At 42.2% G+C, this 26,581-nt stretch overlaps 4 protein-coding genes and 1 non-coding gene across 7 annotated transcripts in view; 3 read left to right on the top strand and 2 right to left on the bottom strand.

Moving 5' to 3' along the window:
* Nucleotides 1-200: 200 nt before the first annotated feature.
* rpl24 (ribosomal protein L24) lies at nt 201-3,255 on the top strand. The gene is made up of 6 exons (XM_058081516.1): nt 201-281; nt 408-483; nt 743-853; nt 2,590-2,726; nt 2,871-2,934; nt 3,124-3,255. Exons 1-6 carry the CDS (start codon nt 277-279, stop codon nt 3,202-3,204), a joined length of 474 nt encoding a protein of 157 aa, XP_057937499.1. The 5' UTR covers nt 201-276; the 3' UTR covers nt 3,205-3,255.
* LOC131136362 (small nucleolar RNA SNORA23) lies at nt 1,895-2,076 on the top strand. The gene has a single exon (XR_009131737.1). It is a non-coding gene; the product is annotated as a small nucleolar RNA SNORA23 (small nucleolar RNA).
* Nucleotides 3,256-3,468: 213 nt separating the features above from the next.
* Nucleotides 3,469-7,344, bottom strand: mpc2b (mitochondrial pyruvate carrier 2b). The gene is made up of 5 exons (XM_058081517.1): nt 7,022-7,344; nt 5,938-5,978; nt 5,161-5,245; nt 4,921-5,032; nt 3,469-4,758 (listed from the first exon to the last, which is right to left on the bottom strand). The coding sequence occupies exons 1-5, from the start codon at nt 7,113-7,115 to the stop codon at nt 4,716-4,718; spliced, it is 375 nt and encodes a 124-aa protein (XP_057937500.1). The 5' UTR covers nt 7,116-7,344; the 3' UTR covers nt 3,469-4,715.
* Nucleotides 7,345-8,408: 1,064 nt separating this feature from the next.
* Nucleotides 8,409-26,127, top strand: dcaf6 (ddb1 and cul4 associated factor 6). Of its 2 annotated transcripts, XM_058081480.1 has the most exons (21): nt 8,409-8,800; nt 10,144-10,205; nt 11,255-11,347; nt 12,350-12,535; nt 12,610-12,723; nt 13,695-13,830; nt 13,897-14,108; nt 15,295-15,388; nt 16,283-16,405; nt 17,325-17,567; nt 17,698-17,901; nt 19,399-19,458; nt 19,572-19,740; nt 19,813-19,916; nt 20,371-20,674; nt 20,765-20,806; nt 21,853-21,991; nt 24,163-24,319; nt 24,384-24,472; nt 24,561-24,666; nt 24,734-26,127. In XM_058081480.1, exons 1-21 carry the CDS (start codon nt 8,713-8,715, stop codon nt 24,790-24,792), a joined length of 2,784 nt encoding a protein of 927 aa, XP_057937463.1. In that variant the 5' UTR covers nt 8,409-8,712; the 3' UTR covers nt 24,793-26,127. The 2 variants fall into 2 exon arrangements, with proteins under 2 accessions (XP_057937463.1, XP_057937464.1); XM_058081481.1 differs by lacking the exon at nt 20,765-20,806 and having other exon boundaries at nt 24,734-26,117.
* Nucleotides 25,158-26,581, bottom strand: part of gpr161a (G protein-coupled receptor 161a) — a 4,817-nt gene continuing 3,393 nt past the window's right edge. For both annotated transcript variants that reach the window (XM_058081491.1, XM_058081493.1), the window contains exon 6: nt 25,158-26,566. In XM_058081491.1, coding sequence (XP_057937474.1) covers nt 26,295-26,566 — 272 coding nt within the window. In that variant the 3' untranslated portion in view covers nt 25,158-26,294. The remainder of the gene's footprint in view (nt 26,567-26,581) is intronic.

Below are 26,581 nucleotides of genomic sequence, written 5' to 3'. Positions count from 1 at the left end.
CAAAATATGAATATGAATTACAAAATATTGAAAGTTACAAGCAGAGGGTTAGTGGCAACCAAGAGGACGTCAAACTGAAGTTTCCAGTGTGGCGACAGTATATTTTAGATTTAATATTTTAAAAATAATTAATTGCCAAATATAATACTTATTATAAAACGTCATCGACTTTGAAAAAAAACAAAACATATTTTATAAATATAAACTTGTCGTCCCCAAATCAACTTCCGCTTCCGCCGTCTTTCTTTCCGGTTGTGCGCCCGACTCGTAGTCGTCATGAAGTGAGTTTACGGATTACAATCAAATGCCATCTGAATATTTAGACAAAATATGTTACTCCAACTTGACGCTTTATCGCATAAATAAACGCATTACTCACAGTGACCCCCTACATTTGTTTTTTTCAGGGTCGAGTTGTGCAGTTTCAGCGGGTACAAAATATACCCCGGTCATGGCCGCCGATACGCCAGGATAGACGGGAAGGTAATCGTTGGCAATGTTTTCCATGTGGCACTTAGTGGTCTTGCCTAATTTAGAATCTATAATGTTGTATATTATTTGTTTAGATAACAGCTAAGTGTTTGGACTACATCATATACCGCATATTGGAATTAATAAACTGGAGTGGCCTACCCGGCTCGTATGCTATCGCCCAGCCTTGCTAGTGGTTGCCTGTAGCAGGCTAGCTAGCTCAGGATTCAACAACAGAGTAAATAAATGTAATATGTGATGAATTTAACAGGTGTTCCAGTTCTTGAACGCCAAATGCGAGTCTGCGTTTTTGGCAAAGAGGAATCCTCGACAGATCAACTGGACTGTGCTGTACAGACGCAAGCACAAGAAGGGACAGTCTGTAAGTAACAGAATAATTGTGTATAAGTTTTAAGTGATTGTGTGTCATTGCTGTTTCAGGTTCTCGAGGCATGCTGTTGAGATTTTATTATGACAGTACTAAGGATCGGCCGATATATCGGGCCGATATTTGCGTTCTTTACATGAATTGGTATCGGCCGATAGGCGCGCGGTTTCGCCAATGTATTTTTCCACCGCATGATTTACAGACAGGCATCCGCCAGGCAGCTTTCTGTTGCCGGAGGACCCTGCAACACACGCAGTCGCGGTACCCCGCTGCCACTAGTGAATCACAACAAGGGTACGCTTTCAACTATTAATTAGCCTCTAACAGTTAAACTTACTTGAAATATTGCCACATGCTTTGAAATAGGTAACATGAATGCCAAGTGCATGCAATATACGTGCTTGAGCATATTGTGGCACTCAAGGGTCTTATAGCAGAGGACAGCTTTTATTTGTAAAGTAAAATCCAGCTTTTTACACCATACACAGCCCATCACATGTCACTGGGTGGTTGCTAGGCATGACAGTTTGTCATGGTGTGACAATAAGAAATCCCAAAAACATCACATACCAACGCAACAGGCGAATAAAAGCACTCTCACTAGTTGAGCAGAACTAGAATGAACAACTATGCAACTTTAACTGCAAACTGACTAACTATTTACATTGATGGTGCCGCAAAGCACGCTGGGAACCAGGAAGTGCTCCCCGCGACGCTACAATATAGTTTAGTTTGTGGGTCGGAAAACCAGGAATGCTGCTGAATGCTTCATCTTTAAAAGTGCCTACCATTGTAATTAGGGAATCGGTATCGGCCACAAATATTGGCCCAAGCAAAATCGGCCATCGGCTAAGGGTGATGGGGAAAAAATCGGGCCGAAAACAAACCCCATATCGGTCGATCCCTAGACAGTACATTTAATGATGCATTTAAATTGGCTCAGGTGTTCAGGACGAGATCCGAACTTTTGCCATTTGGCCTCTGACTCAATTGTAAGACCAGTACTTGTATACGGTATGCATCATTTTGGCTGTGGGTGGACGGTGTGCGTGGGATCAGTCCATGTTATGTGTTGATGCCAGACTGTGTTTTGCAGTTTGTGCAGCAGCGCTCACTCCACACCTGCAACCATAGAACACGAGGAGATCATAGTACTGGTCCTTGTTGGTCATCTGTGGCTACTTACCATCGGCCAGCCTCCAAACTCTCCAACACGCCTTAAGAAACTTGTAAAGCTAGTATTTCTATGGTTAATAGCAACTATTTAATTTACTGTATATTGTCAATTAGTAGCTTCCAGGGGCGTCACTAGGTTCTGAGGACGGGGGGCTTAGCCCCCTGGAGATACACAGGATATGAATGAATGTAGTAGACATCCAAAAACCAAATAAGGAACAAAAACTGGGATATAACTTTCCCACTTTTGGACAGATTTAGTAGAGATACTCAATTGTTTTAGGCCACCATTAAATGTACACACAATCTACACTGCACTTTTACATATAACATTTTACATAACATGCAAAATGACTATCATTTGCTTACATATGCATTGTTTTTCTTTTACTAATAGGTCGTATTTAACCATAAAACAGTGATTGTTTATTAATTTTTGAAGAGTGTGACAAGAGTGAGGGTGCAATATTCAAACCACGATGTAGCGAGGGACGGTGACACACGTTTCTCTCAGTAGTTGTCAATAAATCATCCTCCGCCCCCATCCCTAACAGGAAGAGGTGTCTAAGAAGCGTACCCGCCGTGCCGTCAAGTTCCAGAGGGCCATAACTGGTGCCTCCCTGGCTGAGATCATGGCCAAGAGGAACCAGAAGCCTGAGGTTCGCAAGGCACAGAGAGAACAGGCCATCAGGTAAGAAGTTAAAACTGTGCCTTTAGACCACTTAGACTGCTGTACTGTATTGGTAGAATTGCCTCCGCATTGTCCAATTCAGCACATAAGTCATTATAAATATGTTGTTAAGCAATGTGATTTTTTTTCTTTTCATTTTTTTAGGGCTGCAAAGGAGGCCAAGAAGGCAAAGCAGGCAGCCAAGAAGCCCGCTGCCCCCAGTGCGAAGGTAAGTGCTGTTTGTTTTCATCAAGCTATACGTCAATTACTTACCGCTGATTGCATGAATGGTAGTGACATCTAGTGGCGTTACTGTACTGAGTTACAGATACTGTAGATTGCAGTTAGACTGCTATAGAATCAAGGCTCTGTGGTATATCGTTTTAAACAATGTTCCTTCTTTAATTCTGTTCTGTAGGCTACTACCAAGGCTGCACAGAAACCTAAGATTGCCAAGCCCATGAAGGTTAGCGCGCCCCGTGTTGGTGGCAAACGCTAAACCCTGGCTTCTTGTTTCTGGTTGTGAATAAAACTTTTGGTTAACCATCAATCAGGCTCTTGTTGTTTGTCTATCATGGCTCATGAGCATTCGTTCTATTTCCTTTTTCCAATATCTTAAATGCACTGACAGACTCTGGTGAGGGTTTCATGCCCCAGTGAAAAATGTTTTCCTGTGTAACATCCTTAAATCTTGCATTACGAGGCCATCATAAATAGGTTCAAGTATGACAAAAGGTGCGAAGGGCATCCATTAAATTAGCTGTTTCGTAGCTGAACAGGGTTTTTATTTCACAGCCATTACATTTCCACAGTGCCTCAAAGTGCTATTTCACCAGATCAGATATTAAGGTGATAACATTTCTTACCAATACGGTGTGGGGAATTTAAAAAATATGAAGACTGATTTATAATGACAAAAACCCTTTCCCAAATGCAAAGACATTAGCATGTCAGTACCACTGTTAGCTAGCATTAAAACACTGCAAGTTAAAAACAATTGCAACATTCAGTTAGGACAAGCCAACAAAAATACAATTAAGCAATAAATTGATTAGTTTGTTCTTCCTTGGTTCAAAGCCATTAAACGAATCAATGAATAATTATATCATAAATAAATTTCATGAGGACACATTCCTTCCATCACAACCATGTAACTAAACGCTGGTAATTTTGGGAAATGATTGCATGAGGTAATGATTGCTACACTTGTTGGAAAAAGCAAAACAACCCAAACTTCTGAATGACACATGAAGACAAACTAAATGTACAATCAGAACTTGTTACAAAAAGAAAGTCATACTTTTGCATTGGTTATCATTCTCAAGTTTGTTTTTTGTTCTATGTCAGGGGTCAGCAACCTGTGGCTCCAGAGCCGCATGTGGCTCTTCAGCCTTTTTGTTGTGGCTCCCTTTGCAATGCTTGAATATTTTTTAACACCCGAGTGGGGAAAATACACGTCTTTGTAATGAGTTTAAAAAAAAAAAATCCAATTTTGTGTGTGACCATGAATGCATCCTGACTGATTTCTGGCAGAAACATGAAGGAAAATTAAAATAATTAAAAAAAAAACAGCTGCATGGGAACTTGTTTGCGGCAGAGCATCAGGTAAGTTTACAGTAGTTTACTGCTAGTTTACTAGCAAGCGTACTCTAACTCGTCTTTTGTTATCTGAACTACTTTGATAGCCCCAAATTCCCTCCAACGTTGTTTTAAACGTATGTTTTGCGGCTCCAGGGTATTTCTCTTTAGTGGGCTAGGGGGTAAAATAGCTCTTTTCATAGTAAAGGTTGCCGACCCCTGTTCTATGTCAATTAAACGTCCTGAGGAAACTTGGAACTTTAGGGAAAGTGCACATTTCCAGCAGAGAAAAGGGGCTTGGATATGGTCGGATGACGTTAGCTGGCAATGGCTGCGGTAACATGGAAACGACGTGATGAGGTACACATGACGTGAAACGGGGGACAGGTTGGTGCCTGGTGTGAAGTCGTCCTTTTAGTCCACCGAGAACACTCAGGACTCGGTTACCTCCTTAGCCTTCTGGTCTTGATTGTAGCTATTCAGGGACAAAAACAAATCAAATTAAGTCCATTTTGTTCTGTCGCAAGGGGTACAGTGCATATAGAGGATCTTTAGCTTGTACATGTGCAGCATGTTCTTAAAAAAAATAGGTGAAAAATAGGTTTTGTTTAGTTCTAGGAGCTTTTGTTGTCCTGACCTCCAAATCCTGTACAGCTGCGACGCTCCGGCGCTGCCCACAAAGAAGTTTACCGCAAACAGGTTCCAGTTCTTTGGGATGATGACCAGTGAATATCTGGACCAGATGAGCCCTGATGGAACAAGAGCAAAGGTTATGTTTTGCCAAAACAGCACAAGATAACGTTTGTTTGAGGAAAACCTTTGGCATACATTTCTCCACTTCTATTACTGTATGATGATCTCTTAAGGCTCCTGTTACCTGTTGCTGTCAGTACTGCAGACTGGGAGGTACTGAGCTTTTCTGCTGGTCGAGTCATATCAGCCAAACCAGCTACAACCAGACCCTGAAGACAGAAAGAAGGTCATTAATGCAGTCAATTGTCGGCTAGTGGAGTCCCGCAGGTGAAATAACCAGTTATTTCATCATGTATGTGAATAATATGCAAATATTTAATAACTCATTTAAATATTTTTCAAAAGCTGTCCCTCTCGGGACCAGCCATTTTTTTTATTGTTTTGACAGATTTTTGAAGGCACACAGAATATTGTGTCCTAGGGCTGTATACACTCTTAAAACCCAGCATTTTTAAGAGTGTATAGACATGGTATATACCAAAAGAAAGGTTAGACTCATCTTTCAGCAGAAAAATGTTGTTTCGACCTTTTTCCATTCTTTAGTAATCAGCAGTAGAACATAGGTATGTTTCAAGAAAATATCAGTTCCCAACAAAAAAAAATATATAGTAATCATAATAATACCCCGTGACCCTAGTGAGGATAATTTTTTTTGGTCGGTTTCTACTTCCTGTTTCTGTTCTCAAAGCTCTTTGCTTCATAGGACTCAATTGGCTGTTTGTGTTTGATGACGACAACGTGAAGATGTAAACTGCTGTGTTAGCATCCCACGCTAGCTGCAGCTTTGTGAATGGCACCGGTGTTGATTTTGGCTCGCAGGTGGCTACAAAATGTGGAACAATCACCCTGGCTTTCATGGGTATGTTTATAGTTTGAGATAATAATAAAAGAGTGTACATACCCATTTGAACATTGGAGCCCAGAAGAAAACTGTTTTTGGACCTTGAATGAAAACAGAAGAAAAGGCAACCATGAAAGCAAGGCATTTGTCCAAAAGTCCAAAACTAATCAATGCAAATGCACTAAATCAGGCTTTAAAAGCTGGTTGGGTGGTTGGTTGGCCTCCCAGCATATTTTGTGGAGTTCAGTGCTCGCTCCAGACGCCGTTCACACACTCACCATAGGTACTAAAACCTCACACAAAACAAGGCAAGGCAACACCCTAAAAGGCCAGTAGAATGGTCTTGGCACACCAAAGCTTTGCAAATGGCGGCCCGGGGCCAAATCCGGCACATGAATGACATCAGACCAACTCATGCAATCAGTTTGAATCTGGGGATTGATTCACGTTTTTGCAGAAGCAGTTGGTCTTTAAATCATCAGAGCACTTTAGTCATATCAAGGATATAGCATTTTTACAGGGGGTCTTTCAAACCAGTATATATAGTATATAGTACAGTATTATAAATATATGGTTTCTGCTTTCATTTATGACTATATTAGCCGGAAATGTCATTCCTCTACACTCTTCCTTGATGCTGACACACAAAAACTAGGACATACTGTTACTGTAAATGATCTGGGAGGGAGGTGGCTTCATACCTGCTTGCAAAGTTGTCCTTGTACCAATGCCCTTGAGCACAAAATGCAGGCAACCCCTCCCACAGGCATGAATGGGACGCAACATTTTTGGTGGGAGATTTTCATGTTTAAACGAGTGGCCTTAACCCCGAACACAATAATATCTTTCACCGTCATGCATATAAATAGCTACATATAAACAACTGGAATGGATGCAAGAAATATATCATGCTTCCATCACCTGCCATTACAGTATATGTTTGGATATTGGCTCACTACTGAAAATAAACACACAAAGTACAGAGATGGCATTTTCTGCATTAAAATGCAATCAAACTAGTGTTGTCAACTCCCGGTAATACAGACACAATTTGCAACATTGTGACAGATACGAGCCACGGTTTTCCAGATATCGACACTTTTCATCTCACTTGATCGACACTCTGATCGATTATGTACCTTACCTGCTGGGTGGTTGTATAAAGGTCTCAGTTTGGCAGGCAGTATGTGCTCGATCCTGTCCAAAATCCTGTGATAGGACGCTCTTAGCGCAGCCATGATGGTAGCTTTTTTGAGGGGAGCAAATGCCAGCTAACTTAACAATAATCAAAGACGGTAGAAGAAATTAACTGTTAAAATTAAAAGTCACACAGCAGTAAAATATTTGTGACGTTTCTGAGTATACAAACACGAGTTTAAGTTTAGAAGATGTCGTTAGCTGTCATTAGCTTCTCCCTGACCGACACAACGAGGTGACTTTGTTCAAGTGATGAGTCGTTCGCGAAAGATTCGGCTTTTTAAAATAAGAAAGACGGTTCCTTGAACTGAACGATCCGGTTTGTTTCTTGTCTGTTTTAGTCATCATGGGCAGCATATAAATAATAATCACTTAATCTAATTATATTTGTCAATATATAATGTATATATTGAAGTTCTAATTAATTTCAAACGAGTTTTGTAATAAATGAATTTAAAAAAAATAATATTAAAAACACATTTGGGAACCGAAAGAACTGACTCATTTTTGGGTTCCGACCACCAAGAACCAATTCCCTTAAAGGGAGCCGAAATTCCCCTCACGACTTTGTACCACAACCGAGCACAAACAGGGGAGGATGAGAAAGTGACACTGTTCTCATTGGTCTGGCTGTTGAGAACTCGTATCTGATTGGTTTAGAGTTAGAGTGTGTAATTCATATGCAGAGCGTATCCCAACTGGGTGGAGATATGTTACACTATAGTACATAGTTTGTACACATTTGCTGGCTGCCTTTATAATTCATAATAATTCATCCATCCATCTATTTTCTATGCCACTTATCCTCACTAGGGTCGCGGGTATGCTGGAGCCTATCCCAGCTGTCTTTGGGCGAGAGGCGGGGTACACCCTGGACTGGTAGCGCCAATCACAGCATAATAATTCATAATAATTCTTTACAATATATTACATTTTAACCATCATTGCTCACAATATTGCAGTTACATTACAATCGAACATTATTAAATTATTTAATAATGAAAAATTGAGCAATACAATTTTTAATATTTTTTTTTATTGTTCCCAATATTGTTTCAGTACTTTTTAAAAAACTTTTTACAGGTCTTTGGTCTTCTGACGGTGGGATATATAAATTAATTTACCAATTATTTTAAAAATAAAACAATGAGTTTACAGCATCAAAATATTAGGGACACTCTGATGCAGGTACAGTAGTGCATTTGCACAATACGGTTTAAGTACAACCAGATTTTGTTTATTCAGTTCTAAAATGTTTTTTTTATTACTTGCCTTTTCCTCGCGTATCACCAAAGTCACAAATCGAGCGCGCCTTTGCTCAGTCATCGTTGTTTATCGCGTTGTTTGGACACAGCTGATCGTTTCATGCTAGACAAAATAAAGGGCCAGGCTAGCAGGTCTCACTCACAAGTTATCACCCCCGGGGAGCAGGAGAGCTGTCGGGTCATAAGTAAGCTAGGCTGCGGTGACAGGAACCAGGAGCTCCTTCTTCTTCGTTTACCATGGAAACCTTGCCAGTAGCGGCTAGCTAACATTAGCTTTGTCCCGCTTGACGGGGAGCTATGACAACAACAACAAAAACGGCTTAAATGTTTGCTTAAATGTCAATCTTGTTGTCTGTTAAAGCTGTCCGTCACAATGTCCTGCTCTGGAAACCTGGTTTGGGATGTAAATAAACGCCGCATTGGGTACAGCGACCCGAACAGTATCAGGACTAACTATTTAGGTAAGTAAGCTAGCATGTTGTAGCATGTAGCCTGTCCATTCAACCAATGCTCAAGTGTCAAACTCAAGACCCGCGGGCCACAAACTCCTGTCGCGTCATTTCATGAGGCCAATGAAAGCCAAAATGCGCAATGAGCTTCCTTATTTCTTTCTTTTTTGCTATATGTAATTCAGCCAGGTCTGTTTTTGTTGCTAAAGCCTTTTAAAATCTAGATTTATGTTGTTGTGCTTTTTTTAATCTTTAATGCCTGATTGAACTAAAACTAGCTATCTATTAATTTGTTATAAAAAATGTAATAGTAAATAGTGTATACATTTGTAGTATTTCACAGGGACAACCAGAAACCTAATGTGACCAGCGATGAAAACATTACTAATGTTATGTAGTTACTTAACATCCCTATTTAACTTTATGACACTGTCTTGGGAAGCAGTACATTATGTATAGACCACATTGATGGAATTGTCTTCAACGGTATTGATGTTTTTTCACGCTTGTGTGTACCTGATTGTGTTTAAATTAAGATCGGAGCCTGGATAGGTGGGGCAGGTGCCTATGAGCTTCAGTCACGGCTGTATTTAGCTTGACTAAGATACACTTCAAGCTTTCATTTTGTGTGTGTGTGTGTGTGTGTGTGTCAGAGGGAGCTCTCCCAGGATATATTTAACTTGGAAAAGAGGGTAGTGAGGGGACAACTTGTGGGCTGTATATTCAAATCACAAACTATTTAGATGATTGATGACAGGAGGCTGAAAGTATTATGTATTATTACACGCATTAAGGGGATACATTAAAAGGTATACACTGGTTCCACTGGTGTTTTTGTATTGCAATTGATTGTTTATAAGTTGCACCTTGAAGCAAAAACAAAATGATCAAACTTACATCTACCACATATGTAGCTGACAGAGCTTGATTTTAAAATGTGTAACAAAGCCTGTTTTCAATCTTATTTATTAGTGGTGGGTGTGTACATGGGGTGGGATCATCTATCCAGTGGTGGGTCAGAGGTGGTATTATGTGGATGAGGATGGAGGTTTTTCCCTTCATGACATCTTGGAAACATTTCAATTTCAAATGTGTGGGTTTCTCGCAAAAGTGGAGCAAAGAAGTGGGGTTCAAAACAGGTTCCAGGGACGCGTTATTTTTTTTCTAAAAGATTAATTTTCTTTACATTATAAAAAAAACGTAATATTTTTAACAGAGGTGTCTTCACTTCAATACTTAGCTGCCTGAAAGACTGAATATTTTTTATTATTATTTAGTATTTTGACAAATTGGTGTTGCTGAGCATCCAAAAGCAGAAACTTTCACATCATGGATGCTTGTGCCCCCCTCCACAGGTAGAAGAGAGTTTGTTCAGAGGCTTAAACTCGAAGCAACGCTGAATGTACACGATGGCTGTGTAAGTACTTTCACTTGTTGATGTAGTACAGTGGAACCTTGGTGGTCTACACATAAGAGCGATTATTTTGAAAAGCTGAACTGAAAAGGAATCGATAACTGTGCTGGTTAGCGATGTATTCCAGATATTTAAGATGTTTTGCATCAAAACAATATCCTTCAATTTTATATCCATTTTATATTTTTATCATTATACTTCACATGCATTTTTTTTGCAACAATTGTAAATACATATAACATGAACATTTAAAGTTACTTTTACCATTGAAGATATGATTGTTAAAAACACATGATGTGGCACCACCTTCATGTTTTGCCATGAGTTACGTATGTTTTGTTTTAATTAGTGTGGCAATGTGGCAGCGAGATCAACACAAACACCAGACACCACCTTCTCGTTTTGCACGGCTGCAAGATAAGCCCAAATGGAGGGAAAGAATGTCGCAAGTGCCATCAGTTTGAATTCAAGAAATAACTCTTGGCAAAACACGTTGTGGTGTCCATGTTGATCTAGTTGCCACATCGTCGTCAATGGTGAAAGTAAGCTTAAATGTTCAATTATTCATTTCAATCGTCACTTGTATTGTTTTATGCGTGTCATACTATAATTGTTGTGTTGTTGTGTTCACCTTTTGGCTTTCTGGAATGAATTAATTGGATTTGCATTATTTCTTATGGGAAAATGGATTTGGTTAGAGTACGTTTTGGACTTTCTGAACGAATGAATGACTCTAACCAAGGTTGTACTTGTAATAGTAAGAAAAGCAACATCATTGAAAGCAGATCTTTGACTTCGGGCCCAAACAGGGAAACCTGACCTGAAAATTACACAGCCCTGGCAGCCCTGTTTGACACCACAAATACGAACAAAAAAACAACTTAATCTGAAGTCAAGTTATGCAGTTAGTTCTATAGTTGTTTTTTTCCTGTTATTTCCTCCATGTTTCACCTCAATGAACAGTTATCTTGGTGCTCAATTGTGTTGCCAGCTAGTGTGTGTGAATGCTGATTGAGATTTCCTGTTTGCTGTATCATTGCTGTTTCATTCAGGTCAACACCATCTCGTGGAATGACACAGGAGAATACATCCTGTCAGGGTCAGATGATACCTTCCTGGCCATTACCAACCCGTACAACAAAAAGGTTGGTTGCAATAAATTTCCCTGACAATCATAATTGAAAAAGAAAATTTCAGCGGAAATAATGTGAGAATAATGTGTAAAACCTTATTTAAGTAACATTTTTAACTGTCATGTTAATGGTGAAGGCGTTACACGGTGCATCGGCCACTCCCATTTGTGACTAATATACACATGTAAAAGGAAGTTAACCGCTCTAAAACAACAACAACCTTGATAACAAGTGATGGTGCGCATTGAATCTTGCTGTTTAATGCTGACTTCACATGCCTGCCTTTTGTAAAATAATCCCTCGCCACTCTGCCCTTTGAATTTCACGACTTTACTCTATCACAGGTTTTCATACATTAACCATTCTTTCCTGTGTTAGAATTTGGCCTATTATTACATGCGTTCTTAGCTATCTCTTTGTATCTGTTTTTATCTTTGTATCTTTAGAACACACAGAAAAGAGAAGGACATGTCATGTTCATGTCTCATTGTGTGGATTGTGGAAGATAGAGCAAAATTCCAAACAAAATTGCAGTTTTCCTTTTAAGAGCAAGATTGTGTACAAGTGTGTAAGCCACACCCATTAAATTTAGGAGAAAAACAGATTTGGACATGTAGTATAAGCCGTGCCGCACATGCCCACGTCATAAAATACAAAGATTATTTTATGACCAAATATGGGTTTAAAAGTTTTCTCTTAATCAATTTGTTTGAGCAAAGCATTTCATTGGAGGACAAGCAGCATAGAAAATGGTGGATGGTGCCGCAGTGCTGTCTCTGTCCACCAGAGCCCCAAGAGGGGCTGATGTCATTGCAGCGCCGCAATGAATGCGAATGCTCAGACGCAATGCAGTATGGAAAAACTGGAATGGAAAGAGTTTTCTTTTCCATTTTAAACTCAAATTGGTACACATTTATATATTTCTCATGTATATGTTTTGAGTGTAAAGTTGCTGTATGATGAGTTCTCTTTATGAATAAGGTGCCATCTTTGTTTATACTTCTCTTCCTCCAGGTCAAAAAGTCAATACGGTCCGGTCACCGTGCCAACATCTTCAGCGCAAAGTTCATGCCCCACACCAACGACCAGGAGATCATCTCCTGCTCCGGGGACGGAATCATCTATTACACACACACGGAGAAGAGCGCAGAGTTCAACAGACAGTGTCAGTTCACCTGCCATTATGGCACCGCCTATGAGGTACCCAAAAACACGCGCTCAAACCCCTCGTTGATCTGTCCTGTTTTTAACCTCATCCTTGGCTGTGTTGTCAGATTATGACGGTACCAAATGACCCCTATACCTTCTTGTCATGCGGGGAGGATGGCACGGTGCGATGGTTCGACCTCCGCACGAAAACCAGCTGCACTAAAGAAGACTGCAAAGATGTACGCTGACATCGCTTATATGTTGCGATAATAATGCACAGCAAATAACCTCCAAAGTCAAAACACAATCCATTCAGGGCTGCGGGTTTGTCCAGCTAGTCTAATTTTCCCATAGCAAATAATGGAAAGACGTAGGAACCACTGGGAAAAAAACCCGAAATAAAACCAGAATAAAGTAAAAGTGCTAACCCATTTAGGCACCTGACAGAAACCAGGGTAACAGAGAGCAATACTGCCACCTGTTGGTGTCTTATTGGTATTACTGTCATTCATGAAGCGTCGATATTTAGTTCATTATACAGTCGTCCCTCGTTTATCGTAGCCAATTTACGAGAAGTAGGATGTAGGGTACGGGATCACTGCAGGGACATAAGTGATGACCACCGCTCATACCATGTTGCACTATACCAAGCTAACTCGTTAGCCCCCAATTTATTTGTTCTAAACTTAAAGTGTTTTGAACATTTTGGTTGAAGTTGGAACTGTAGTGTTTGACTTTGTAAATTATAACCTGGTCAACCTGTGACCATTATAACACTTTTATAAACGGTACAGGCAGTTAAGTGATAGCTTAAATAGATTGAAGTGTAAAAATAAGTTGACCACTGCCTTTGTGAGGTCATGCAAGCTCACGTCCCAATTCCTAAGTCCCAATTCTGGCCATTTTCCTGAACATGTTGGTCAGATTTGGAGTTGCGGGACCTTGGTATCCTCTTGATGTGACCTAGCGTTGGCTGTTGCATCTCCTCGAGTTTCATGCAGAACATCACTTCCTGTGTCTGACTCATTGTTTGCAGGTGGTGTTACACTCATGAGTACACCTTGGCAGTGCATTTCTACACTATAATGAACCTATTGTAAAACCAAGCATTATTATGTTTTAGTGTCCAGTGATTGATTTAATGCAATGTAGAGGCTTTTTAAGCTTCCATAAAGGCAGCTTTATAGCAGTGTGGCTTACATGTTAACAGGACATCCTAATAAATTGCCGCAGAGCAGCGACATCCATCTCCATCTCTCCCCTGATGCCCTACTATCTAGCGGTGGGCTGCTCCGACAGCTCTGTGCGCATTTACGACAGACGCATGCTGGGCACCAGGGCAACGGGTAAGGACGCCACGTGTGCGCAAACCTTTTGTGGCAAGCAGCTTACATCAATGTGTTTCTTGTCAGGTAACTACATGGGTCGGGGGACAACGGGCATGTGCGTGAGGTTCGTGCCCGACCACCTGTCCAACAAGTCGTGTCGCGTGACATCTCTGTGCTACAGCGAGGACGGCCAGGAGGTGCTGGTCAGCTACTCCTCAGACTACATCTACCTGTTTGATCCCAAAGATGACCAGGCCCGAGAGCTGAAGGGGCCCTCGGAGGAGAGGAGGGAGGAGGTAAGTGTCTGTTGCATGAGATTATATTTTAGTTTCTTCTTGACGTATACATACTTATATTTCCCATAGAAAATATGAGAAATGAATATAGTCTCAAGTGTACAGGCATACAAGTATAATAAACAATAGTACTCTCATTAACGCTACAAAATGGCACAAAGTTCAGTTGTAACTGGACATCTCATTTGTTGTCAAGCACGTGTAAAAAGAAGTGATAATTGGGAGTTATATAATTGATTAACTCCACAAGTCTTTTACCTTCTTGGTATATCTTGAGATAGCACCACAGAAGGGTAGTAGTGCTGGCAAAGAGGAAGGAGTATGATGATAGCCATAGAACCAGAATTTCAACTTTTCTGCAATATCGGAAAGGGTTGAGCTGCTCAGTAGGTCAATACTATTCATGACATTACTATTAAATTAACTATTACTATTAAATTACATTTAGTTAAACAAATTATTACACAAATTAATTTGATCAGTCTTCTGCTAACATAATGCTTGGCAGAAGGGCTAATGGCTAGCATGAAAGCAAGAGAAGCATACCAATAAGAATGAGTAGTTTTACTTTATTTTCATTTTATCACACACAAGGCAGGAGAGACGAAACAAGTTGCTGCACCCTTATTTTCGAAGCACGATTGCAGTATTTTTCCTACACGTAGACATAGAGGTCACGACACCGGAGCGCTTAGTTTGGAAATGGGATCCGTGCAAGGAATTGGACGCTGGCGCTGCGTCCTATGTGCGACTAGATGTGCTCCATCACGGTGCCAGCCGGTGTTGCAAAGCCTCGTGCGTTCAGCTGTGGCTAGATGCGACCAACATTCCTTTCCATATACAGCGAGCCATGCATGCACGCTCGCCTCAAATAGTTCAAGTGGATGGTCTCTTAAAGGGGGACAGCCTTTTTCCCCTTCCCTCCACCTGTAGCTCCACTTTTCACCACCTCCAGCTGGATTTCCTCCTTGGAGTGTTGGATACTCTTTAAGACCCCTCTGTGTTCTATTTGTGCTCTGTAGCGATAACGCCAGGAGGCTTTAACGGAAAGTGAAGGCTAGTGTTGTGAGAGAAGCAGGGGGACTGACCGCGATGTGCAGCCCAGCTATTTCTGACCACGCTTTGACTGACAAACTGCTAATCTCTCAGTGCGTGGGTGTGTGTGTGTGCGCGCGCCTTTCCACAGCTGAGGCAGCCACCAGTGAAGCGCCTCCGTCTACGAGGTGACTGGTCAGACACCGGACCCCGAGCTCGTCCAGAAAGCGAAAGGGAGAGAGATGGTAAGATCACAGTACAAAGTCATGACGTAAACATGTGCCGTGGTGACCTGAATATAAGACAACGTTTTTATTTTTATACAGTCGTCCCTGGCCACTTAGCGCTTCAAATTTTGCAATTCACTCTGCCACGGTTTTTCAGAAATATATACTGTATTTTCTGAACTATAAGTCGCTCCGTAGTATAAGTCGCATAAGGTCAAAAATGCATAATTAGGTAGAAAAAAACCATACATAAGTCGCACTAGAGTATAAGTCGCATTTTTTGCATGTAATTTACAATTATAATTTACAATTATAAGGCAAGTTCTAACAAACAATAAATATAAAAATGAACTTGACAATAAAATAATAGAGAACAGGCTGAATAGGTGTAAGATATGCTAACACAATATTAAAAAAAAAGATATGCTAACACAATGGTTATTCAGCTACACAAAAAATAAACATGAAAAGAAAAGGTGTCCGGTGTTTATGTAACATAAACAGTGTTTTCGGTAAATGTTATAAACCATGCTGTTTCTTGGTTGAATGCGGCCTATTGTTAGGCAAAACATGCATATTTCAACATCTATTTTTGCACAAATTAAGCAATTTACAAGCACAAAAATGCAACATAAACTAAAATCCAAACATACGGCATTCAAAAGACTCATTCAAAGTCGTATTTTACACTGGCCACTAGGTGTCAGTAATGCTACTGTCGTGTTGTACTTGTACAATTTGTGTAGAGGTACTGAATATTGTGTCAAATGGAGGTATATCTCATCAATTATGTGATGCACTCAATTGTAATCCGATGCATGTTCAAATGAATAAAAACCATTACCATAACCAATTCCTTGTTCTCCAAAAATGCCATCCTCCATTTACACATAGGCGGGTTTTCTCTTCCAGGTGAGCAGAGTCCTAATGTCTCTCTAATGCAGAGGATGTCGGACATGTTATCACGGTGGTTTGAGGAAGCTAGCGAGGCTCAGAGCAGCAGCAGAGGGACACGGCCTCAGTCTCGGCCCCGAGGTTAGAACGTGTTGGTCATTCTCCAAAAGTACAACTAGGTTCTTGTCTTCCTTCCATTTTATAGTCTGGCTTAATATGAAACGACTGACAAAACTAACCTATCATCTTGAAATGAACTCATTCAATCCCAACAACATGTTTATATGTTTGTTTTGCACCAGAGGCAAAAAGAGGTGATGATGCAAGTCTGCACTAATGCATTGACATTTCAGAGGGTCATCACACATGACAGGAAGGAGGAGGCGTGTAGAGGACACACACATAGTTCAGTTCCAAATGTGAAAATTGTAAATAGCTCATGGTGTTATTAAAGTTAAAGTGTTATTTTGATGTAAAACAACCCTTTTTTGTGTTGTTTATGTTGGTATAGTTGTTAAGACATATACGTTGTCACAACAGCAAAAAATATTTGTAAAAGTTACGATTGAAATTTCATAGTTGGGAACTGATATTTTCCTGAAACTTACCTGTGTTCTACTGCTGATTTACTAAAGAATGGAAAAAGGTAGAAAAAAACTTTTTTTTACTGATGAAAGACAGGAGTCTAATCTTTCTTTTGGTGGGTTCCATGCTTACATAGGCATAGAACAAAATGTTCTGTGTGCCTTGAAAGATCGGTCATTGGTCGTTTAAAATGGACGGTACTGGAGGGCTACGTATGTCTGGGATTGATTGAGTTAGATGTTTCCACGTACAACCTGCAATTTGCTTGGGGACGTCTACCCCTGGTTGGGAATCACTGCTTTAGATAGTTGGAGACTGGTGTTTTTGCTCTTGTGTACCACTCACCCGGCAGAGTATACTAGACTCCACAGTTAGGGTTAGAAATTGAGGTGTGAACTGGAGCATTTATGGTGGATCTATCATCATCATCATCATCATCATCTATCATGAATGAATCTTATCATCTTGATTCCAGGAACAGCTGTCCGCCCCAATATTCCTGCTGCAGTTGCCTCCAGCCAGGGGTCCAGCCCCCCTGAAAGGGGTGTAGCGGGTGCAGAGACAATGACACCCTCACCTGCGTCCTCGTCCTCATCAGAGTCTTCAACATCTGCTGCGTTACCTCCCGTGGAGAGTTCAGCATCGCCACCCTCTACACAGGCCGCCCCGAGGAGGCAGGCCCCGACAACAGCGGTCACCTCAGAGACGGCGCTCTCAGGTAGAAGTCCCCTTGTCACCTTTGTGGTTTTCATGCTAGTGTGAGTTAAGCCACGCCTCACCCCTTCAGCATCCTGTCATCCATTCCCTGTCCATCCTCCCTCTCCCTAATCCCACCCTCTCTCTGTCAGAGTACGGCCCTCATCGACTGCCCATAAGTTTAGTATGTAGGCGTTTGCAGAGGTTACTTCGCCTGGCTGACCCCCCAGGACAGGGGCGGCGAGCGACCCCGTCTTCTTCTTCCTCCTCCTCCTCTTCCTCCTCTGCCTCTGCACCCCCAGAGAGACAGTCAGAAAGACTGGCTGCCACTGCTATTCCTGAGACGCGTCCTACAGGTTACCCCAACCCACCCTTTTTGCCGCTGTCTGCCTGGCACCCCTTCTTCCCCTCTTCATGCCCGTGTTTGTGTTAGCTCCACGATGACTTCTACCTGATCCCACTGCCATCCCTCCTTCATTCACCCCAACGCCACTAATCCCATACTCACCATGCTGCATCACTCCACGTGTTTCGTCTGTAGTAGTGGTGCCACTTATACTTGACCTTGATCTTACAGCATGCTCGGTGTGTGCGAGGAGGAGGAGTGTTCCTGCTTTGTTCATCAAGCCAGATGTCACTTTGCACAACACTTGGCATCTTAGCCAGTTCCAAACAATATGCAAACTCATTTCTAATTTTACTGAAGAGTGATGACTCAATCTGTACTACTCTGAAGGCCCTCTATTATGCAATATGTACTTTTTAATGACGCTCTGACAGCAATAAGTGTCCCTACAGCTTTCATTCATTCATTTCCTACCGCTTATCCTCACGAGGGTTGGGGGTGCTGGAGCCTATCCCAGCTGTCTTTGGGCGAGAGGTGGGGTACATCCTGGACTGGTGGGCAGCCAATCCCAGGGCACATATAGACAAACAACCCACCCACATTCATACCTATGGACAATTTGGAGTCGACAATTAACTTAGCATGTTTTTGGAATGTGGGAGGAAGCCAGAGTACCTGGAGAAAACCCACGCCGTCCAGCCCGTCCCTGGTGCAGTGGTTCCCAATGCTTTTCTGTCATGCCCCCAATGGGGCACTCCCGATTTGAAATACTATTTATTGATTTTTCTGGACTGTACAGACTGAACTCAAAACTGAAACCAGCGAAATGCGACACAACAGAGAGCAGTGTGAAGCATACAAGCGTATTCAAGAGCCTCTTATGGTTCACAGCGGGGGCCTGCCCCACTATTTGAGAAGTCCTGCCCTAGAGAGGAAAATCTGACAGAAGAGGTGCCCCATTAACTTTTCAAAAGCCACCCTTCTTCATGGAGACAATAGAACATCTAATAAGCCCACCCCTTTTATACGCCCACCACTTCAGGCCTTGCTGCACATTGAGAAGTGAAGCCCCCTAAGTTAACAACCGACGTGAGAGCTGTATGTTTGGCTAGATTTGGGACTATTGTCGCACCTGTGAGTTCATTGAATACTATAATGGGGGACCTTTAACTCGAGTAGTTAGCATGTTGGCCGTACAGCCAGGAGATCTCCGCTGTGGAATTTGCATGTTCTCCACTCACATGGGTTTCCTCGCCATTTCCTCTCCACATTCCAAAAGGTTAAGTATACTAGGTTAGGTTCAGTGATTGTTTGTCTATATGTGCCCTGGGATTGGCTGGCAACCTGCCCAAAGTCAGCTGGGATAGGCCCCAGCATACTCCCACGACCCGAGTGAAGATAGGCGGGATAGAAAATGGATGGATGGCTAGTTGGGACCTTGAACTTGGGTGATTGTTCACATTGCAGCTCCAGTGTTTGGCCTCTGAGTGGTGTATTTCTCTTCCAGATTCCCCATCATCTGTGGTAAACAAACAGCTGGGATGCATGACTCTTGATGAGCAGCAGGGTGCGTGCTAAAACCATCCGCCACATCTCCCATTCACGCAATCCTATGAGAGCCAGTGCACGGAGTTGTCATTAATTGTCAGATTGTAACATTTTTGCTGTCTCTCCACGCAGGAGGAGTTTCTGTTTCCCCGCCTGATGATGCTCCTCTGCCAGCCATCTGCAGCCTTCCCTCCACCTCTGGTAACAGCCGACCCGGTGCGGCGGAACCGGTGCTCAGCCTGCACTACAGCTCAGAGGGAACCACCACCAGCACCATCAAACTGGACTTCACGGATGAGTGGTCAGACATTTTTGTGACTTTCCACATCTTTAGGATTGAATGTGTTCTCAGAGGATGGCTTTGTTTGATTAGGAGCAGCAGCACATCCAGCTCTCTTGGCAGTGCAGGTCCCAAAGCGTCTGACACACTGCATAGCCGAGAGAGTCCATCCACGAAGGGTTCAGTTCTGGAGCTACGTGAGTGATGTCCTTTACCATCAATATCCATATGATCATGAGAAGGATAATGACTGATAATAATGAATAATAAAAGAACAGCACTGACAGAGAACAGCTGTCCAAGGCTAAAACATTATTTAATTAAATTATTATTTAATTATGTAATTATTAATTGAATTAATAATTAATTATCATTATTAAAATTTTGTAGTAGTTTTATATTTTTCTAAAATATGCTTCCCAATGAGGTCTTTATTATGCTGAAACACATCCAGAAGCTGCCTGGTTGGGTACATTGTGCTGGTGGTGTTATTCTCACCCAAATTCTTGGCCATTATATGAATAAACAAAAAGAGAAACAATTCCCAGAAGATTTCTTGAAATGGAAGCTGCATACAATCAATCATGTAGATAGAGATATACAATAAGTTCTTGGTGGAGGTAAAACTTCAAGCATCATTTCCCTTCTCAGCTCCCTGCGACCCCCCAGCTCCACAAAGTGAGACTAGTACCTCCAAAGATCCTCCACGCGACGCCTCCTGCTCCAGTGGTCCCACCGGGTCGCCAATCCAGAGCTCGGTGGTGGAGGGGGGTGTCACGGAGAGGAGTCCCTCTGACCCTCCTGAAGAAACCTCTGGGGACTGCAGGAGACAGGAGCCCAGGGAGGGGGCAGAGGAGGGACAAAGTCAGCCGGTCAGGGCCAACCAGGACTCCGATGACAGCGATGACGACCCCATCCTCATCCCTTCGACACGGTTCAGAGGACCGGGCCAGAGGTAACGTACACCAGCGAGGACCACGCTCGTGCTTCCTGTTCTGACTTGAATTGTCCTTTTTGTCATTGATTTGTCGTACCGCACATGTAGATTAAATTCCAGAGGATCTGCAGTAGGAGATAGAATGATCAGGTAACACGCTTGGTGTGTGACACAGCACAGCCCAGCATACACAAGGGGGACTAATGCACATACACGCTAAACTAACTGTTCTGGCATGCGGATACTGACTCCACCGAGTGTGTACAAGTAGAAGATGTGCATATATTTACTAAGAAGAAACATACCCTCACAGACACTTCATTGGGTACACCTGCACTATCTGATGTGCTTCAGTACAAGCACTCAATTACAGCATTCTCATTTTTTGGCCCTCTTTGGTAGCTGAATTCATTCATTCATTCATTTTCTATAACGCTTATTGTCACAAGGGCCGTGGGGGTTGCTGGAGCTTATCCCAGCTGTCTTTGTCAGAGAGGCGGCGTCCACCCTGGACTGGTGGCCAGCCAATCCCAGGGCACATATAGACAAACAACCATTCCCACCCACATTCATACCTATGGACAATTTGGAGTGGCCAATTAACCTAGCATGTTTTTGGAATGTGGGAGGAAACCGGAGTACCCGGAGAAAAGTCACGCATGCACGGGGAGAACATGCAAACTCCACACAGAGATGGCCGAGGGTGGGATTGAGCTGTGAGATGTAGTTACAATGTTGTATTATCGCGTTAAACTATGCCATAATTTCAGATAATGTTTGCACATTTGTTCATTTCTGAGAGCGCCAATAAAAAATGAGGATTATTATTTGACTGTACTTTATAAAGGCTGAATGTTGGTGTTGGGTCTTTAAATTGTACATCTCCTCGAGTGTACCTAATTAAGTGTATTATATTTAAGGATGTTCCATACTGGCTTTCGTACCTGTGATCTGCTACACAGATATCGATACCAACCGCGACAACTCTTCCCTCAAACTAATGTTGTTTAATGAATGAACACATCATCCCATATCTCCATTTTATGGCGGTATCGGCCAAATGGGTCATGTGTAATTATTTGGGAGCTGGATGGAGTTTTCCAGTGACTGTGTTGTCACCAGCCTTCTAAATCACAAGCATGAGGTTCATACCAAACAACTGGCGTATTCGCTCACACAGTCTCCTTGTGTTGCAGACGCTCGGCAGCCGCTCGCATCCAGGAGCTGTTTCGCAGGAGAAAAGAAAGAAGGGAGATGGAGGAGAGTGAGACGCAGAACATCAGGAGGCCCTCTGTGAAAATGGTGTACAAGGGCCACCGCAATTCCCGCACAATGGTTGTACATTGTACATTGTACACACATACCCTCACTGTATTGTTTTCATTCATAAATTATCACTGTTTTATGGTTGAATACCACATAAAGAATACGCATACTTAAGCAAAATGGTACTATTCTTGGCCTAAATTAAACATTTTCAAGCATAAAAATGGCTACATCAGCTAACTATATAAACGGAAAGAAATACAAGGCAGAGGAAGCATTCTAATTGTGAATGTAGTATTCTACATTGGCCACTAGGTGTCAATAACGCTGTGAGACAAGCACTAGCTCACCAGAACAGATTTAAATTAATTTGCAATAATAATCATAATAATAAAAACACAGGTTACTGGATAAAACTCAACTCTGAACTGCCAGTGTTACTTCCTAATTTGTATTAATTCATGAGTTGCTTGATATAAATGTTATATTGATGTCATGGAGGCAGCTGAATGCTAATGTTTGGTGTAATTTTGAGATATAACAACTCAAAACAGTATAATTCCAAATTGTGCAACCTGGAAAGGAATGTAACCGTTGAGTAAGCCAACCAAAAATAACCTCCACAAATGTTGACTAATACCTGTATTGCTGGTAGGAGTTCTTACCTAACACTATCACATTACCGGCGCTGTGCATACAAAGCAATGTGATCAGTGACAAACACAATACAGTGAAAATACTGCATTGTCCAGTTGTGCAAGATGATGTGAAATGTCTTACGCAAGCAACTGTCAAGCTTCGTCTTCTCCACCTATTTATCACCTTCAGCTTCTAAATGGCCCAGTTACCTGAGGATCTCATTACCGCAGTTGGAGCCCCACAAACTCTCTCTCTCTCTCTCTCTCTCTCTCTCTCTCTCTCTCTCTCTCTCTCGTCAAGTCTTGATTTGTTAACTGGCCATTCATCTCCCTTGAGGCATGTTGCCTCCCTCCCCATTGAGTTTGACGCCAAATTATACATGTGTTTAGGAGGAGAATATTTCCTTAAATAAAAATGTATTCTTAAGCTCCGTCACTGGCTCCAGCTCATCTACAAAACCATACTTGGCATCACACCCTTCTATCCCTCTTCACTCTTACATCTTTCTCACTCTGCTTACAATCTAAGGTCCAGTAATCACATCAAACTCTCCATCCCCAAAGTTTGTACCGACTTTGGACGCAGCGCTTTCCGGTTTGCTGCAGCTAATGACTGGAACACCCGACAACAGTGATTTTCAACCACTGTGCCGCGGCACACTAGTGTACCTTGAGAAACCGTCAGGTGTGCCGTGAGGAATTATCCAATATCACTTTTTGTAATTAACATTTATTAATCATCATTTGCAAATATTATGTCAATAGCCATTATGCCAATAGTATACATGGACCCAAATATTCCAATTGCATTTGGTTTATTTGCTCAAACGGAAAGAATTGAACAGGGATGGAATATTCCTTTAACCAATCCGATTGAGGTATCTTGTGCCCGCTCAAACGGAAAGTTGTCAGGGTGCGTTCTTCTTCGTGGTGTTTTTCTTCTTCTGTTTATTGGCGGTTGGCAAACAGCTTTCGTGTGCATTACCGCCATCTGTGAAACAGAATCTAAACCCTTCTATACGCCATTCACAAGTGCAGTTTTATTAAAAAAGAAAATATATATCTATATAAAACATGTTCTGAGTTTAATTGTAACATATTAGCAAGATTGAATTTGATATTTTCCTGTTTAAATTGATCCCGGGTGCGTTCTTTCAGCGCATGCTCAGATATGACGTAACACGCAGATCCAGACGTTCTTCACTTTTAAAAATGGAGGCCAGCAATCGGCACTGGACTAAGCAAAGTTTGTTTTTGATTCAAACTAAATTTCAAGACTGGACAGACGAAAAACTGGCAATACGGAGTTATTCCAACAAGTGAAAGAAAAACTTGGGGAAGCCGGTATCACGTGATGTTGATGTTTACGTTTTACTGGGCATGCCCTATTGACTATTCTGGTTGATTTTCGTGGCGCATGTAGACAAGAGATTGGAATATTCCTTTCTATGGATACCATTGTTTCCCGAAAGGTCATTCGGAAAGAGAAAAACTCGTCATGTAAAAACGTGGCTACTGTGGAGTGTCTGTGGTGTAAAGACTGGCAGAGCAATGTAATATTGGTCCATTCATGTCTAATATGTTGTTTTGTTTATGCCTCAGATTAAAGAGTCTTGTTTCTGGGGCAACAACTTTGTGATGAGCGGCTCAGACTGCGGCCATATCTTCATCTGGGACAGGCACACGGCCGAGCACCTCATGCTGCTGGAGGCCGACAACCACGTGGTCAACTGCCTGCAGCCGCATCCTTACGACCCCAGTCAGTGGCATGCTAATATGTAGCATATACTGTACGTATCCACCTCACACTCGCTTTTCTCCAGTTCTGGCCTCTTCAGGGATCGACTATGACATCAAAATCTGGTCGCCGCTGGAGGAGTCACCGTCTTTCAACAGGCTGCTCGCTGATGAGGTAGGTAAACTTCAGCGGCTTTTGCCTTCGGCCAGATTTTTGCATCCTTTGCAACACTTCCATGGCCATGCCCCCCCTTTTCTCCCAGGTCATAACACGAAATGAACTGATGCTGGAGGAGACAAGGAACACCATTACGGTGCCTGCGTCCTTCATGTTGCGAATGCTGGCGTCCCTCAATCACATCCGATCAGGTACACCGCCCAGTTGCACCCGTCAGTCTTAGTCCTTTACCCAAACTCCTGTGTTTTTACCACCCAGATCGTCTCGAAGGCGACCGCTCCGAAGGATCAGGCCAAGAAAACGAGGATGAGCAGTAAAGTGGATCGTTGTTGACTCCTTGTTTTAAAGAGAACACTTTTTTTTGCTGCAGAGCACTTCTTGAGATTTGTACAAGTGTAGAATACTTCCTTTTTGGTGTCATTTCTAGCCCTGTCCCTCTTCAGCTGTCTTTTTTTTTTTTTTAAAGACTTTCTTACGAATGTTTATGTATAAGAGTGAACTCTGGCCGTGTGTGAATGCAATGGTGTCAGTACGCATCAGCTTTGAGAGGTGAGTGGCATGTAAGATTAAGTGCAATATTATTATTATTATATGTTGGGAGTAATCTTTCAGTGTTGGGTTTAAAGCGATGTAAACAAGAGTACTTCATACTTTTGGTGGCGGTCAAAAAAACAAAGCAAAAGCAGAAAGAACAAAATCTATTGTAACTCGCCCCGAGTGTTCACATTGATAAATGCATCTTTTACAGCATTTTGAAGAAATAAAAAACAAATAAAGCAACAGGGCATTTCATTAGGTGCCTGCGTGACAAATGTGCTGCTCCTCTCGTTCTACTAATTGACTGATTCAATCTGCAGTATTGAACAAAGCAACATGGTTTACGTTTATAGAAACTCAATACAAGTATTTGTGAAATATCAAAAGGTTACAATTCAGTCACTTTCCTTATAAAAAAAACAAAAAGTACCATTCAAACAAATCAATTGTAACAAATATGAGGTAAGACTGAAGCGCTGTGGATGTGCTTATTAAATGCTTATACATTCACCCAGGGTTCCTTGCTGAACTCCGACGGCAGGTACTACATATACACAGAACAAACGCACAGCTACAGTAAACCGTATGCAAAACAGAAACAAACAAGCTAGTAATCCTCTTCAAATGTACAAAGAAAAAGTAAGCTTGAGAGACAAATAGTTGTTCTGCTGCTAGCAGAACCGCATGCATATGCGGTCATATAGTAGTACACATTCTACATTTGTACTAAATCCGAGCAATTATGCCACTTTATACTGCTTGGCAAACACCCGCTGCGTATCAAGAGCCCATCGGATCTACCCACACACCCCCAGCATGGACTGTTTTCTCGCCTGGCATCGGGGAGAAGGCTCTGCTTTAGAACAACCAGGTTTAGAGACAGCTACTTCCCCCTGGCCATCAGACTGCTTAATGCCAAATAAGCCCCTCTACCTGCCCACACGTATTAAAGTGTTTCCATTGGTAAAAGCAGGTACTATTGCTGATAATGTAACACTTTCCCGTGGATGCTTTGTTGCCTTCATTCTCCTCTTGGATAAAATGTCTCCTTTTGTGGTGGAGTCAATACAGGAGGCTTGTTTGTTAGCGTGTTTTGTTCAATGTGGCATGGTATTTTGACCGAGCTGAGCCGGTACTGTGCGGTGGAAAAGCACCAATCTTGCTGCAATGGTGGAATGTAGGAATGAATAAAATCCACATTCGTGTCACCTGACTTTTCAATCTTGGTGGCCTAGGTGAAAGTAACAATCGATCGGACAAAAAGCGAGCACAACGGCCAACATCAGGATGGTTGTATCTGAGAGAGGCGCTCCTCGTCGTCTCTGTCATCTTTGACGATGCCTTCGTCGATGCTCTCCAGCCTCAGTCTCTGACCGTCCAGATATCTGGGCCTCTGCGCCACTCGCGCCGTGCAGAGCCCCGCCGGCAGAGCGAGAGCGTCCCCGAATAGGGTCAGCTTGACGTCACTCTCTATGGTTTTGGCTAAGCAGGAAGCGAAGGTGTCCAGGGACGTGTGGACCTCAGCGTGGACCTGCACAGATGATTTCTGCTCCGCTGTGAAGTAAGCAA

Source organism: Doryrhamphus excisus, chromosome 9, assembly GCF_030265055.1.
Source record: "Doryrhamphus excisus isolate RoL2022-K1 chromosome 9, RoL_Dexc_1.0, whole genome shotgun sequence".
Lineage (NCBI taxonomy): Eukaryota > Metazoa > Chordata > Actinopteri > Syngnathiformes > Syngnathidae > Doryrhamphus > Doryrhamphus excisus.
Note: the sequence above shows the minus strand (reverse complement) of the source record. Positions and strands in the feature narration are given on the sequence as shown.